This window comes from Typopeltis vanoorti, chromosome 20 (assembly GCF_054136105.1).
Source record: "Typopeltis vanoorti isolate ZY-2024b chromosome 20, IOZ_Tvanoo_1.0, whole genome shotgun sequence".
In the NCBI taxonomy this organism is placed as follows: Eukaryota; Metazoa; Arthropoda; class Arachnida; order Uropygi; family Thelyphonidae; genus Typopeltis; species Typopeltis vanoorti.
The window spans coordinates 75,401,240-75,417,526 of record NC_143568.1 but is presented as its reverse complement, the minus strand read 5'-3'; the positions used below and the strand labels follow the sequence as shown (position 1 = coordinate 75,417,526).

The following is a 16,287-nucleotide window of genomic DNA, read 5'->3' as shown; positions in this document are numbered from 1 at the left end:
CTCAGGATCCTCTCCACCTCCTCCCCATCAAGAAGGAACCTAGGTGACCAAATCTGGGCACAGTAGTCGAGATGAAGTCTTATCAAGGCTTGGTACAGAGGTACAATAACTTGCTTGTCTCTGCTCGTCAAGGTATTTTTCAACAACCAAGTGAGTTGATGAGCTGATTTAGATACTTTTGCAATGTGCCCCCTAAACTTCATCTCCCTATCCACCAACACTCCCAAGTCCCTGGCCTCATCAATCGCCTGGAGTACAGTTCCACCAATGTGGCATACTTCTGCTAGTCTTTTCACCCCAAAATGCATAACCTTACATTTTGTCACATTAAATTGACATTCATTCTCCTTAGCCCAGAACTCCAATCTATCCAAGTCATCCTGCAAGATTCTGACATCTTCTGCATTCACTATTGCCCTACCCAACTTTGCATCATAAGCCAACAAATGAACTGTTCCTCTTAGATCCTTCCCTATATCGTTGATGAACCAATTAAACAGCAGTGGTCCAAGAACAGAACCCTGCAGCACGCCACTAGTCACAGGCCGTCTTTTGGACTCTACTCCTGAATAAACTACTCTTTGATATCTCTCCATCAACCACCCACCTATCCATCTCACCAACCCTATATCCATTCCCATATATTGTAGTTTACGGATTAGAATTCTATGTGGTATCCTGTCAAACGCCTTTGCCAGGTCCAGCAGTATCACTGTAAACCCATTATCCTTATCCAGGTCAACCGTCACCTTGTTATAAAACTTGAGCAAGTTACTGAGGCATGATCTACCCTTCACAAAGCCATGCTGTCTCCCCATACAGTATCTCATTTTCATCAATCCATTCCTGTATTTTTCCCTTGACTACTTTCTCCAAGACCTTGACAACAACTCCTGATATGCTGATCGGTCGGTAATTTGCAACCGTAGTCTTGGATCCTCCTTTATGCAGTGAAACTATTTTCTTCTTTCCACACCTTCGGGACTAAACTAGACCCGAGACTTAGATTAAACAACATGGTCAAGGGCACTGATAATTCCTTAGCCGCTTCACGCAAGACCTGTGCCGGTATACCATCCAATCCCACAGATGTATTCACATTAAGGTTCTGTAATAGACTATTCACCTCCACTTCCCATATAAACTAATGGTTCCTTCAATTTTTCAATGTCACCACCTGGATGATATACTTTTGCAAAGTACTCGCTCAGTAACTCCACTATATCGACTGATTCAGTGACCTCCTTACAATCGTCATTCCTTAAAATCATTTTGCCGTGTACAGTTTTTTCTTGCTTGCAGCATATTGAAAGACCTGTTTGGGTTTCTCTTTAGCTTGCATAGCTAGTTTCCTTTCATAATCCGCTTTTGCTTTTTTTACCACACTCGTTACCCTTCTGGCCTGAACTTTATACCGTTCGTGTGCCTGTAGGTCACCCCTTTCACAAGTAAGATTCACATAATAAAATAAAAAATAATAATAATAATAAAAATTCACTGCATCATATGCCTTTCTTCTTTATAAAATCATTTGAAGAATTTATTTTATTTGATGATGTCAAGGAATACTAATTATAATTTTACTTTATAATCCTGCTAGCTACATAAAAACAAATAACATATCCATCCTTCCCAGACTTATCTTATATTGAACATTACCATTAGCTACATTTGTTGGTTTATATTCAAATAATGAATTTTCTTACTTTACAGTGGAACCAGTAGATAATCTATTTTCCTTGAGGTTATGTTTATTTTATACTTATGCATAACTTTGTTTTCACAGGCACAAGGTAGTCCCATGTATCATTGACGGCAAGTATCTAGAAGCATTGGATGGTGAACATCAATGAAGACAGCTGAGAGCACATAGCTCAACAGTGCTGGCCCCACGTGTAGGGACCATGTGCTCATCATGCAGCTCAATCGGGAGAAAATACTGCTTCAAGTATCCTCAGTTCACATGATTTCTCCACCTAACTGGCTTCAAACTCCATTCCTCCTTCCCAGCAACCTTGGTTAGCACATCAACATGTGAGGATGTGCCACAGTTTATCTTTTATCCCGTTTCTACTTGTGGGAAGTGGGGTTCGCCCTGCCAAGTGTTCTGTCCTGTCCGAGCAGCTCACAAGACTGGCCTCTCATAAAATATAACCTAAACTTCCAGCCAGGACAGAGCTGCAAATCAGGTGCGAACTTCGGACCCATTGAAAGCCATGTTGTATTTCCTACACGACTTTATGTGTGATTGTGTTATGCCTAACCTAACTTCCCGGATAAAGAAGTTCAGCTGTTAAGGATGTAGAAAGCTGAAACAGAGTCACTTTATTACTATCTCCACAATGTGGACAACACATCGGTGAAAGTCTATGCATCGCCAAGACATCACCTCATCTCATACTAAACAACTAACCTTGAGCCACTGGATGGCTTTAGAATGGTTTTCATTTGTTAAACAAGTGTGTGCAACCATAGATTAAGTTAACAAAGAAAAACTGCTGGACATCTTGGTTTGTAAATTTTATTATGATATTCTGAAAATACTGTAATCATGTTAAACACTTTAAATGTCTCACAGAAATGTAACTGTCGTTCACTTGGCTAGATTGTCTTCCCATTTTAGCAACATTATGTTTGAACAGTGAATTGTTAACATGTAAATGAGTTCATTCATAAAAATCTTCTGTTATCAAGAGTTCACACAGTTACACATTATATATAGTGTGAATTCAGATAATCTTATTACTTAGTTACTTCAGTGTGTCCTTTTGCAAAGTGGAATGTCTTTTTTTTTTTTGCCCTCCAAAGAATATTATATTTCAAGATAAGAGGACCATCTGTACTCAGTACCACAGTGTGTCAAAGAGAAGTATAATCTGAAATTAATATCAAAAGAAAATGGATGTTTCAGAGAAAATCCTGTGATGCAACAATAAAGTAATGCCCTGTTAGGAATTTTAAAATACATTAAACATCATATGGATATAGGTAACATGATTATTTTAATATTCTCAGTTTTCATAAAAGTATACATTTTCAAGTTTACTGCCACTCATCCCTTCAAAATATATAGTAATTTTGAAAAGGATTATTTTGATTATTTTTTTAGTTTTTATTTATTTATTTATTTTTTGTTAATATAAGAACTGAGAACAAAATGCTAGGTTTTAATATCTAATAATTCTACTCGTATTAAGGTTTCCGTTTACATTACTGTACTTGGAACAGATGACAATTAAATCAACTTTTAAAAGATGATGAGCCATTAATGTAACTTAATTTAATATTATCCCATATAGACTGACTAGCCAATATATGTAATCAAAACTAAAATATACAACATATATAAATATAATATCAGTTCAAGAATATCTATCTATACATACATAAATAAATATATATATATATATATATAAGCGTTAAAAGAAAATCAATATATTTTAATAATATTGTTATTTAATCTGAACAGATTTTACCATTTCTGAATAGATCTTATTCTCACTTTAGCATTTTAATCTGTTGTTTGCATAGATTTAGCAAATATAGTAACAGCTATTTTCAAAAAATGTGACAGTCGTACTTTGTAAGTATAGTTCTAGCATACGGGTATGTGATAGTTCTATAAAGATATTTACTGTTAAATATTTATAGCAGTAGAGGGTATGTGAGAATGATGTTGCATCACAAAAACTCCATAGTCAGGAATTGACTGTGGTTATAAGTGCCGTCCTTTTTAAATCTCCACTTGTTCACCAAAATGGAAGCAATATATGTTAATCAGTTTCAGTGCCCATGTACAGGTTTTCAATATAGGAAGTGTGACTAGAAACAAACTGGGCACAGTTATGAAAGTGAAACTACGATGAATAAATTATTTTGATGGGATAATATATAAGTATATGAATATTTCAATGTGAATAAATGTTATTACAATTTAAAAAATGAGTTCAGGTGGTCATTTTCATAAAAAAATAAAAAATAAAAATGTTTGATGTGCTACTTTTTCGCCATGTTGCTAATTAGATGCATTTTCAGCAAAAGTCTGTGGTGCTAGTAAATGAGGGAACAATACTATAAGTATGCAATGTATCCACAGATCTAACCTGTCCTCTCTTCTCATCTTTTTTCCTTGTTGCTTGCTTCAATAATTTGAGAAAGAAAATAATGGTAGATATGAAATGCAATCACTAACAAAAAGCTATTATTTCCTTTATTTTATTTTGCCTATATTTGAATTACCCTCTAAACTTGTTTTCTATAAATATAAAAACTTTCCAATAACAACAGAATCTTTATCCTTTAGAACAGTATGGTGTTCATAAACTGCAAACATTTGGGTTTTTTGTAATATTAGACTTTGTGAATAAGCAGCAGCAATGTTGTAATGAATGAAATGCTGAGAATCCTTGATTATCTTATTAGTTAAGCATTAGAAAAAAAAATTAAATACATTTTTCTTAGTTTCTAGGGAAAATAAGAAACAAAAATGAAATCTGCTCCAATGTACTACATTCCAATGTGCCAAATTAGTTTTAAAATCTTTACTTTAGTTTTTTTTTTTTTTTAGTATGCTGATGGTTATGTGAAAAGAACTTTGCTGATGAAACTATAATTTAAAATATTTGTGTGTCTCTCAGTATGCTTTTTTTAATATATTTGGAACTACTGATTTATTATGCTAAGATGAACTGATAATAATACGATACACAAATGGTCACTTAGAGCCCCAGCAAGAAGCAATAAAGTAACAAAATCATCTGCACCCAAAGCAGTATCTATAATAAAAAATAGTAAATAACTAAAAGAAATTTAAAATATAATTTGCACTAATTTTTTAATGATTAATTCATTTTAAACATGTTGACTTGCCTACAGAAAGCAATATAGATGCAGTGTGGATAAAACTTGCAAATAGAAATAACATTCATCCTTGTAATTTTGGAGATTTATAAATGCTGAATAAGAACATATATAATTCTAGTTCACTCTGCTTCATTACTTATGTTTGATAAAATTAAAAGTTAATGTCACTTAGACCATTTCTCACAATAATAAGTACAAGAACATTCTTCATGCATTAGTATGATATGTTGCAAAAACCTCATGTAAATTCAGTCATTGTTAATGTGTTACCTGAAGATAGGCCTCAGTGGGAGACCTATCTTATACAGCACTGTCTGTCACACCTCCTTAAACTTGTTTACTGTCTTGCACTGGCACCATTCTCTCATGCAATGAATTCTGTGGTCTAACCATTCCCAACATAAATAAAAGCTACCCTGGCTACTTTAGCAATATGCCCTCTAAACTTCAACTCTCTATCTATTACTACTACCCCCAAATTCCTGGCTTCATCAATTTCCTGGAGTATAGTTCTCTCAATGCGGTACACAGCTTGTAATTTTTTGTATCCCAAAACGCATAACTATACACTTTTTTTCACATTAAATTGACATTCATTAGGTTTTGCCCAAACTGTCAGCCTATTTAAATCACCTGCAAGCTATAAACAACTGAATATCTCCCTTCAGATTATTTCCTATATAATTTATGTACAAATTAAACAACAGTGGTCCAAGCACAGAGCCCTACAGCACACCACTAGTCACCTGCCTTCTCTTGGATTCTGCTCCTCCATATACTACTTTTTGGTATATATCTATCAGCCACCCTTTTATCTATAACCAGTTTCATATCCATCCCCATTTGCTGCAGCTTGTGTAACAGAGTTCCATGTGGTATCCTGTCAAACGATTTTGCAAAATCCAGCACTATCATCATGTAGCTATTTGTTTTATCTAACTCAATTGTCACTCTATTATTAAAGTTAATAATTACTGAGGCATGACCTACCCTACATGAAGACCTGCTGCCCCTCATAGAGTATCATATTCTTATCCACCCATTCCTGAATTCTCTTTCTAATTAACTTTTTCAGTTTACCACCACTCCTGAGATACTGATTGATCTATAATTTGCTACCACTGACTTAGATCCCCCTATAAAGGATAATTCGTTTGGATAAGCAAATGAATTATTTTGCTGTCCTTCCACTCTCTTGGGACTTTGCCTCAGCTGATAAAAAAATTCACCATTCTTTTCAAAGGGATAACTACTTGCCAGCTTCAGTGGCCAAGTGAATATTGTCTCCACTCTCTGACTAAGAAGCTGCAAGATCACTGTGGAATGGATGTTTATGAAAGTCTTTAGGTGACAAATGATTATCATTCTTCCAGTGTGAGACCACAGCTTACCACCTTGTTTATTGAATCTCTGAAATGGCTTCAAAAAAGTACCATATTTTTCTTCTGGATAAGATAAGCAAAAAAGTAACCTTTAAATATCAGAAATTTTACTTAAACAAAGTTTTCTATAAGAAAAAAGCATAATTATTTGTTCAGTCAGATTTTGTTTGGAGTCGAATAGTGTCATGTCATTGAAATGGTGTATCCATTTCTTTTATCTTGTTATATAAGCACCTTGTTACTGAGACAAAATTTGTTCTTTAGCAATGCATACTCTTTCCAGAGAACATTGTGACATTATTGGAAAGTCTAATAATGTCACAGTGTCCCTTTCTCCTATCTAACTCAATTACCACCTTGTTATATAAACAGATAACTAATGTAAGTTATTTTTTTTTACCATGCATTTTCCCAGAGAGAGAGAGACAGAGGGAGAATATCATAAACCTATCCATCTATTCCTGAATTCTAACATTACGAAATTTCCCCATGACATTATCCACCATGGCAGCAGAAATATGAAGAGGTATAAAATTTCTTGTTACCATTTTTGGCATCATCATCATCCTTGTACACTAGTTTATCTTTCCCATTCTTATCTAAAAAATTTAAGTAATTAGTTGTATAAATTCCGTTTCTTTTCTTCTTTCAAAATCAGGGTAAATTAGTGCTACTGCACTAATTTATCCTGATTCTGCTTCCAAACTTGTATTGGATAACACTTATTTTTCAGATACTCTAAATTCATTCAAATATCCATTCCTCCATTTGATATGGCTATTACAATTATGTCTTAAACAAATCGTTTTCTTATCAGATTCATGCCATACATCTGTTTACACTATCTTCCTACATAATGGCTCTGCTCACTTATTGCTGACTTTTTCCAATTCTCTCTCTCCATTTGCTCAGGCTTGCACTTTTCCCCGTGAAAGACTTTTCTGCCATTCTTTCCCCCACCATTTTTTCATGTTATCTTTTTTCCATCTCTTTCCCCCTATCATTTACATTTACCTGCTAACTCTAGGCTAGCAGTCTGGTATACTGTTTTCAAACATCTTTGATGGATTCCTATGCACTACTTATTTTTGTCCCTTTTGGTTCCACATATGTGCTATATCATTTATGGTCACATCTATGGTTATCAGTGGATCCAAAATAATTCATTTATTACAGTAATTGGTGTTAATGACACAATGTGTGCAACAGATAATACTAATTCAAAACTGAGGACAAACCTTGTTCAGTTTAGAATTTTTGGTGTTATATTAATGGCTTGTCATTTGTCGAGCTGTGTTGTTTACTCCTGATCATCATTAGCACAAATCACAAAATGTAGAGTAAAATATAATTAAAATTGCATATATTTGTTCTTATTTAGCACTGCTAATCTCCAAAACAAGGATGCCTGCTGTTCCATGCTTAATGCTCAAACAGAACAAAAGAAATTGTCACAGAAAAGTCTTTCTTCATTTATTGATTTCTAAGGCAAATTATTATTCTGATGGTGTTAGAATCTACAAAATAATTAAATAAATAATGACTGATTCATACATTTTTGGACTACGTTATATATGTGTATTTTGTCTAGAATTTGACCTCACATTAAGTGAGGTCAAATCGTACTGTTATCTTCTCAAATTAATATATATATATATGTGCGTGTGTATTTTTTTTTTTTTGTGTGTGACTAAAAATCTGTATTGGATAATTATATTCTTGCTATTAGCATTATGTTTATTATATTATTATTTTCCATTATATTGAACTTATCACCAAAGATCCAATCCTCCACTTCATATGGCTATTAAAATTATGCCTTAAACAAACCCTTCAAAGGTTCATCTAATCCCATTCTTTGTGAAGAAATCCATGGCTTCTTCATTCCTGACCATCTATGTGCAACTTTGTTGAATATGTTTGTGTTGAAACATTGAAATACACTCTAATTTTAAAAAATCCACTTTTAAATTTGCACTTATTTTGTGGCACCTTAATATTACAAAACAAAAAGGAATTAAAAATAAATGACAAAATTAACATAAAATGTTGTTGAACATATCCATTGGCTATATAATATAAATATTTTTCTAATGAAACACTGTAAACCTTTTCGACACATAAAAGCTTGGAAACCTATAACTTTGCTAAAATTAATAAGCACTCATAGAATTAGGCAAATGAGGTTATTGTTCATGAGGTCAGCATGGATTTGTTAAGGATCATTCTTGTTTTGTTTTAGTAATCTGGTGGTTGTTTTGTATACTAAAGTAGCATGAATGATTTGTGGAGGAAAAGTGTATACTATTATTTCCTGGATTTTCCAAAGGTATTTGATAGGGTGCTACATGATGAATTAATATTTAAGTTGCAACTTATGTGCATAAGGTTAGTGGATTCGAAATTGGTTGTCTGATGGAAATCCAAGTGTGTAATGGGGGGAGGACAGTATTGGAAAGTAGGAAGGTTACAAGTAGGATTCCACAGGACTCATTACTAGAACCATTACCATTCGGTCCTCATGTTAATTATATTATCACTCACTGGATTGCAGGGAGATATTCAGTAGTTGTTTCACACGTGATTCAAAATTTGAGAGGGTTATTAGTGGAAGGTAGTGATGTTATAGCTCTTCAATTTAATACAGCTAATGTAAGGATTTTTTCAATTTAGATTCATAGATGGGAAGCTATATACTCTGTTGATTACTGGAAGATGTGAAGGAAGCAAGAGATTTTGGAGTGATGAGATGAACTTTGAAGTTCAAGGAACTTATTGCAGAGATCATGAAGATAACACAGAGGACTGCTACAATAATGAGGATGTTGACCATGATAAAATAAGAGGTTGGTAGTTCCATTGCATCAGACTACATCTGGATTAGATTTGAAGAAGATGAAGTAACTTTTGCAAGAATGTGCAGATAAATGGTAAGGATAATGTCAAGACTGCAGAGAATTTGTTATGAGGATTGATGGGAGAAGGCAGGTATGGATCTGCAGTTTGGTAATTAGAAAACAAGGGAATGTAACGGACAATAGGCAGATTTTTCATATGGTGGAGTAAGGGGAAAGAGCAAAGACAAGGCTATCTCTGGAAGTTGTGAGTATACGCGGTGATTGAAGGGTAACAGGTAGCTGTTTTGCATGAGTGGCAGGAGCATAGAATACATTGAGGAGATAGAATACATGTGAGTGGTGTGACAGATTTATGTTGTCTGAAGTGGATCTCCGATAGTTTTATGAATCTGTGGAGGTCCTGAATAATAACACATTTTAGTACTATGAGTGGACTATGGGCATATGCAGAACATACTAATAAAACAAAGATTATTATATTATTGTTACTGTTGCACAGACATCTGTACAGATTCCAAACACTCATTGCAACTGGCTTGCACCAACCTAATATTATTCAAACAGTGCTTATGTTCTCCTTGAATTATTCACATTATTCACAAAAAATTACTCATTTTGAAAGTTATAACTTAATAAAATGTGTTATTCATACCATTTTACAAACTCATAATGAGGAACCAAAATTTAACTCCAAATCATTATTTTATTTTATTATATTTTTATAGAAATCTCACCATAGAAAATTATGAACATACAGCACATTTGTGCTGTGAGTGTGCTATGGATCAGATAATCTGAAAAACCAACTCCAGAGATCAAAATGTAGTTTATTTTGCTACATTAGATTCACAATAACTCCATAAATTCAGCTCAACAATGTGATAGTATTACACAGGATGATGAAAGTCATCTGATTTAAATACTTCCATAGTGGGGCTATGAATATTTAGTTGGTAAAACCAAAACTTTACCTAATTTGACACTAAAATTTAGCATAGCAAGACATTTTGAAGGCAGAATTAATGACAGCAAATTTCATGCAATGTTTGAAACAGTGGGAACCTCTAATATCACCTACTGAAAACAACCAAAAAAGCAATACCTAAATCTGCTGAAATTTTTATTCACAAATTATTACACAAATGCAACAGTGACGAAGTCATATCTGAATATTATTCCAATATCTTAGGGAAGGGAGGTTATACAATAATACTCCCATTATCTGATCGCACTTGGGAAGTCGATTTGTGGTCAGATAATGAAGGATTTGGTTTGGAAAGGTTCCCTTTTTTTTTGTTATTTCTCAAAGTTACTACCATACTTTACATTTCAGTCTTTTAAGACACTATTAGCTGGTCAGTATACCTAGGTCTTGATTTTCCTCTAGATCTCTTTCCTGCAACTATGATAGCATATACCTATTTTGTTAACATTTCCTCTCCTGTTCTGTTTAAGTGAACCATACTACCACTTAGATTAGTTCTGCTCACACATTCTTGAATGCTAACAATGTCAAAGTTACTTTGATATCTTCATTTTTAATGATTCATCATTAAAATCAATTTATACACCATCTTGTGTACTGCTAGTTTAGTTTTGGCTAATTTCTCTTTTATTCGATATGAACTTTTTCAGCTTTTATTATTCTGTTATATAGTTTCATAATTAATTTGCTATTTTCACTAAAACATGTGAAATAAATAGCTTGAAATGTTTTACTTCATGCAGAATGAATTGATTTTTCCATGATCTTATGTCCTGCAGTATATATAGTACATTGCATTTCATGTTCTTGGACCCAGTGTAAGGCGTTGTATTTCAGAGAAATCCAATACCTCGCACTTGATCTATAGTCTAGTTATCTGTTCAAGTTCATCTGAAGGGATTCCATAACACTCTTGAACTTTGCATCACCTGTGGACAACTGGCTATCTCCCTTCAAACCACAAACTATATCATCAATATATAAGTTAAATAGTAGATTAAATTTAAAATGAACGGATATTGATAAGGAACACAGAAATTATTTCATTGATCAAACTAGATATGAATTACTCAACACATATTTACTTGCTTAATTTCATCAGTGATATGAAAACCATGTAGAGTCCAGACAATAAATAACAAACATCAGGAATCTTGAATATTTGCTAAAAGTGTTTTTGTGTCAGTGTTTTGGCCTCAGTTTCTCCAGAGTCTTCAAAGGCAATGCAATTCAAATTTTGGTAAATAAGAGGAACCTGTGGGTAACACAACTGTTAGAGAACAAATCACTAAGTTGTATAGTTCAGTCTTTCAACTACTATATTGTAGTCATCCTCAGGAGCATATACACACACACCATAAGCAGACAATTACATACGTAAGCAGGCAAGCAACTAAAAACAAATTAATATTAATCAGAATACTCTAATTATATAAAAAAAAATATTGATTTGGAGAGCACAGTTATGAGTTCTGGTATTCAGATTCAGGTAATTATAGAGATTATCACTTTTAAATTTGCAGGGATCTAATTAGATTAATTCCTGATAGACACACTGATGTTAAATAGATGGGTTATCATTGCAGAAAAGCTATGGAATTGTACCTGAAAAGATCCTATAGTCACTCTTCAAATTGTTAACCTGTGAATAAACAATAGAATAGAGGAAGTATAACAACTGCATTATTCTGCCATGGGTAGGCTTGGAAACTAAGAAGGGTGTGGGATCTTTAATAGGTAACTGGAAATTTGAGTGCATATTTGGAACGTAGTCATTTACTGATGAGGAGGGTCATTCCTGAAAAGTTTGTCTAGCTGATGGAGAAGTGATATGTTGGGAAGATGAGGATTAATCTAATCTTTTGGATCTTCAAGCTGCCATTTCTGTTAAGATTAGGTTGGCAGAGGATAACCTCACGCGTGCTTTGTTTCTTGGAATGACCTACGATAGCTATATGTTTGTTATTCTCTCTCACACACACACACACACACGCATTTCTGTTCCTTTTCAAGTTCTTCATAATGTACAGGAAGAAGAGAGGTATTATAATAGACTTAGAACTCGTATCATTGGAAAAACAGTGTTCCATTCATAATGTTATGAATGGAATGTTTTATGTTTTCATTTCAAAGGATAATGAAATATTTGAAATTGCATTAGGATGAGAATTATGCCAATAAATACAGTAATTAAAATTTCTGAATTCTATTTGGATCTCATTGATTTTTAGCCTTTATTTTAAATTATTTTACTCTCTGTAAGCAAATGTGAAAAATATGGTTTGCTAACTATCTTTTTCTGCTATTTATTATTATCCATACCTCCATGGAGTCATAAGACTCACTATGGAAGACCCATCTTAGACAACATAGTCTATTATACCACTCCTTAAATCCATTCACTCTCAAATGTACCATTCTATCAGGCAATGAATTCTATGGTCCACCCATCCTCCATGAAAAAAAAAAAAAACCTTACCTCACCGCCTTCTTTTGTGACTTCCAGAGAAGATGGCCTCTTGTTCTTGCTCTTTCTCCTTGTTTTTCTAGATGAAAAATCTCTGGTGTCATTCCCGTAAATACCTCTCAACAGTTTAAATGAGATATCTATCCACCAAACTCTGCAGTTTGCATGCCCTCAGTCTATCCTCATAACTAACATTGTAAAGTCGTGATATCATTTTGGTTATCTGCCTGTATCTTCTCAAAGGTTAATTTATCCTTTCCAAATCCTGGTGACCAGATCTGGGCACAATAATCCAGATGTATCCCAATCAGGGCTTTATGCAATGGCACATCACCACTCTTATCTCTACCTGTCAAAATCCCCAGTATTACACTAGTTCTCTGGGTTTACTTTTGCCACCTTTTTTTTTTAACAATACCTGTGCCCTAAACCTGAAATTTTTATCTACTGTCACTCCAAGATTCCTCACCTCATCCACTTTTTTTAAGCATATAAGTATATGCTTAAAAGTGATGAAAAGCTATGAAAATTATGTATATAAGCATATTCCTTAAGTAGAAGTTTATAACATAAAGTATCCTAACATGTTTAAAAAATGGTAAAATTATCTATAGCAGAAATAACAATGACTTTGTCTCTTCTCCATTGCCCTGTTCCCTTCCAATATGTGCACCATCTGAAGGATCATGTCTTTTGCTCTATATTGATGATATGTGTAAAAAGTGTAAAACTAGTCTTACAATCTGTGTTATATTTTTCATTTTTAGTCTGCCCATTCTGTGCAGTATTCTTTAACTACATAAATCGCATTGTTATGAAGTATCCACATCAAAGGTTGTCATGCAAATTATATAAGAGAGAAAAGTAAGGATAACATTCATTGGAGAGAATATAGTAGGCTTATCTGTCTTCTGTTCTAAGCAAATATTCTTTGCATAAAAGTTACCACTTAATGAGGCATGGTGCACACAGAATGTTCTTAAATTTTTATTCAACAAAGTGATAATAAAAAAATGCAGTAAAATAGTATATTTTGTTATAATCAGGACATTATTATTTTTATTCAATGACTATTTCTACCATCATTAAAAAGTGCTGTTGCCTTCTATATGACATCATGTATAGTTAAGTAACTAACTTATTTATGCTAGATGCTGTGCATATATTAAAATAATAGAGAATTTGTAGATAGTAATTTTTGTAGTTAAATTTTTTTTATTCGTTAAACTGCAAGTTTCAGTTAGTTACATTAATTTTTACAAGTAAATACTCTTAAGTGATAAAAATTAATTTTTTAAACTAAAATAAAGAGCCAAAACGCCTCAGTTTGGCGATGCAAAATTATATAAGTAAAGGGGATATTAGAACCAGCATTATTTCAAAGCCAAATGTAGAAACTATGAAAGTTTTGTAAAAATAAGTTGACCAGAGAGTTGACGTCTTCTAAGTGGTCCACGCTAAGACAACTCATGAATTCCAGTGAGTGTATTCCCATAAGCTCTCTGGTCAACTTATTGTTATGAAACTTTCATAGTTTCTACATTCGGCTTTGAAATAATGCTGGATCTAATATCCACTTATATTAATTTATTTTATTCTCAAGTTTAATGATCTTTAAAAATTAGTTAATGTCATTCCAGAGATATAATTAAATTTTAATAAGCACTTGATGAATTGCTTTAGTTACTTTTGTTAAACACCAATCAATCCCTTCATTCTTCACAGTATGGCAGATAAAACTACATTTCAATCTTGATCATTGGGTAGTGACCCTTTGCATCAGAAAATTATTAAGGTGAGATTTAATTTAAGTAATTAATTTTACTTAAACATTATTCTGTATTGTTGATATCAGTGAAAGAATTTTTATTTTTACTGATATATTTTTTAAGCCTTATAGTCCTGGATAATAGTATATTAGAGAAAGCCAAAAATATAATACTATTATCTTTATCACTGACTTTTTGGATCAAGTTTTAACAATATTTTTGACATGTTTCTCTGTTTATGTTAAATAGAGATGGGAGTGCAGTCCTTCATAGTAATGTGTTGCTAGTGCTGATCAGTTTCTACTGGTGATTCCCGAATAGATTAATAACATAATAATTCCAATAAGTAAAAATTATTTTTTTTTCTTTCAGCTAGTTTCCTACACACTAATGGTACACTTCATCAGTAATAGTTTCATTGGAAACTAGTAGAATGAATTAATAATTTTTACTTTTTGTGGTTATACCAAGATTACAATGGATAACAAACCACAGAAGCTTGATGTCAACTTATTACTATATGACACCTCCAAGAAGTCTAAGGCCTCATTGTGGGAGGGCACACCACTCCACTAAACACAACTCACTGTCTCTCTCTTACTTAATCCTCTAACTGCCATCAACACAAAATTTTTTTTTGTTTGTTTCTTTTTTAAAAATAGCATATGCTTTTTTCTTCTTAGTATAGAAGTTTAGGTTTTGATTGGATTAAATTTATGACGCACTTTGGATTGTTTAATAGTCCATATGTCAGAATATTGATTGCCAGTCCTGTAGAATAGAGGATGTGATAGAAATATATTTCACAGACCCTCATTAAGTTTAGGTAGTCGTTGTTGAGATGGGTGAGTAAGTCATGTCTTCATCTGTTTCTTTAAACCTTCTCTCGTGCAAAGTCTGGTTATATGTAGTATGCATATATTGCTCCAGTCAATAATATGCTCTATCAGAGAGGTTAGGTATGTTATACTGCAATTAAAGGAAATCATGTAAGCTTTTGGGTATGTTTTTTTTTTTGGGGGGGGGGGGGGGGAAGCAGGGATCTGATAGGATTTTGAGTTGATATCCTCATCTATGCTGCTCCCCAACATTTCAGTAACATAAGTAACAAAATATTGTCATGAATAACTTACTAAAAGCTTGTTTCTCTCTCTCCCCCCCCTACCATCCTCAATAATTTTAGTTCATACTAGAAAAACCATAGAAATGTAAGTTGAGCAATATATCTACCATACAAATCAGTTGATTGATATATATATCTAAGTTGAAAAGAGTTCATTAAATGATTAAATAATCACCACTTAACTCCTCTATATTATTATTATCATCAGATATGCAAGAAATTGTAAGATTCATCATGTAAGGTCATCAACACCTGCCATTATCCAAGCAAAAATCCTGTTCCTCATGCCCTCCTTTTATAACTTCCAGGGATAAACCCCAATCTTTTCCCTCACTGTTTTGAATAATCTCTTCTGTATTAACTAATAACATAAATGTCTTGCAAAGTTACGTGTTTCTGTTATATTCATAAGTTTTTTTTCCATCACTAAATCTTTATACAGCAATTCAAATACCATCTGATTAAGACTGGTGTAAAGTGTAAATTTAATAATGGTTCTAAAATAGAACTCCAAGTTGCACTACTTGTCTCTCTCTTTTGAAACAGTGCTTTAATCATCTACTGGCTAATACCAGGCAGGCCAATCTCCCAATTTAACAGACTTTAATGAGAGGTTACTAACCTCTCATGTAATGTCATCTCTGGACTTTCCAGAGTTCTACTCATTCACGATACACAGTAAGTGCATTATACTTACTCACCACTCTCCATTAAAAAAAAAAAAAAAAAACTGCTCCTTATTCTCATCTTCACTACCACCACATCTTTACAAAACTGAATAGGTTCACTAAATTTCATCGATCTCTCCTCATAACCAACATTCGTGAGTCATAATATTGC

At 33.2% G+C, this 16,287-nt stretch overlaps 1 protein-coding gene across 1 annotated transcript in view; it reads left to right on the top strand.

Annotated features, from left to right (window-relative positions):
* LOC150095576 (solute carrier family 4 member 11-like) overlaps window positions 1-2,693 on the top strand; it is a 341,029-nt gene extending 338,336 nt beyond the window's left edge. Inside the window, exon 16 of the mRNA XM_090410034.1 lies at window positions 1,787-2,693. Coding sequence (XP_090266160.1) covers window positions 1,787-1,853 — 67 coding nt within the window. The 3' untranslated portion in view covers window positions 1,854-2,693. The remainder of the gene's footprint in view (window positions 1-1,786) is intronic.
* The last annotated feature ends 13,594 nt before the right edge of the window (window positions 2,694-16,287 follow it).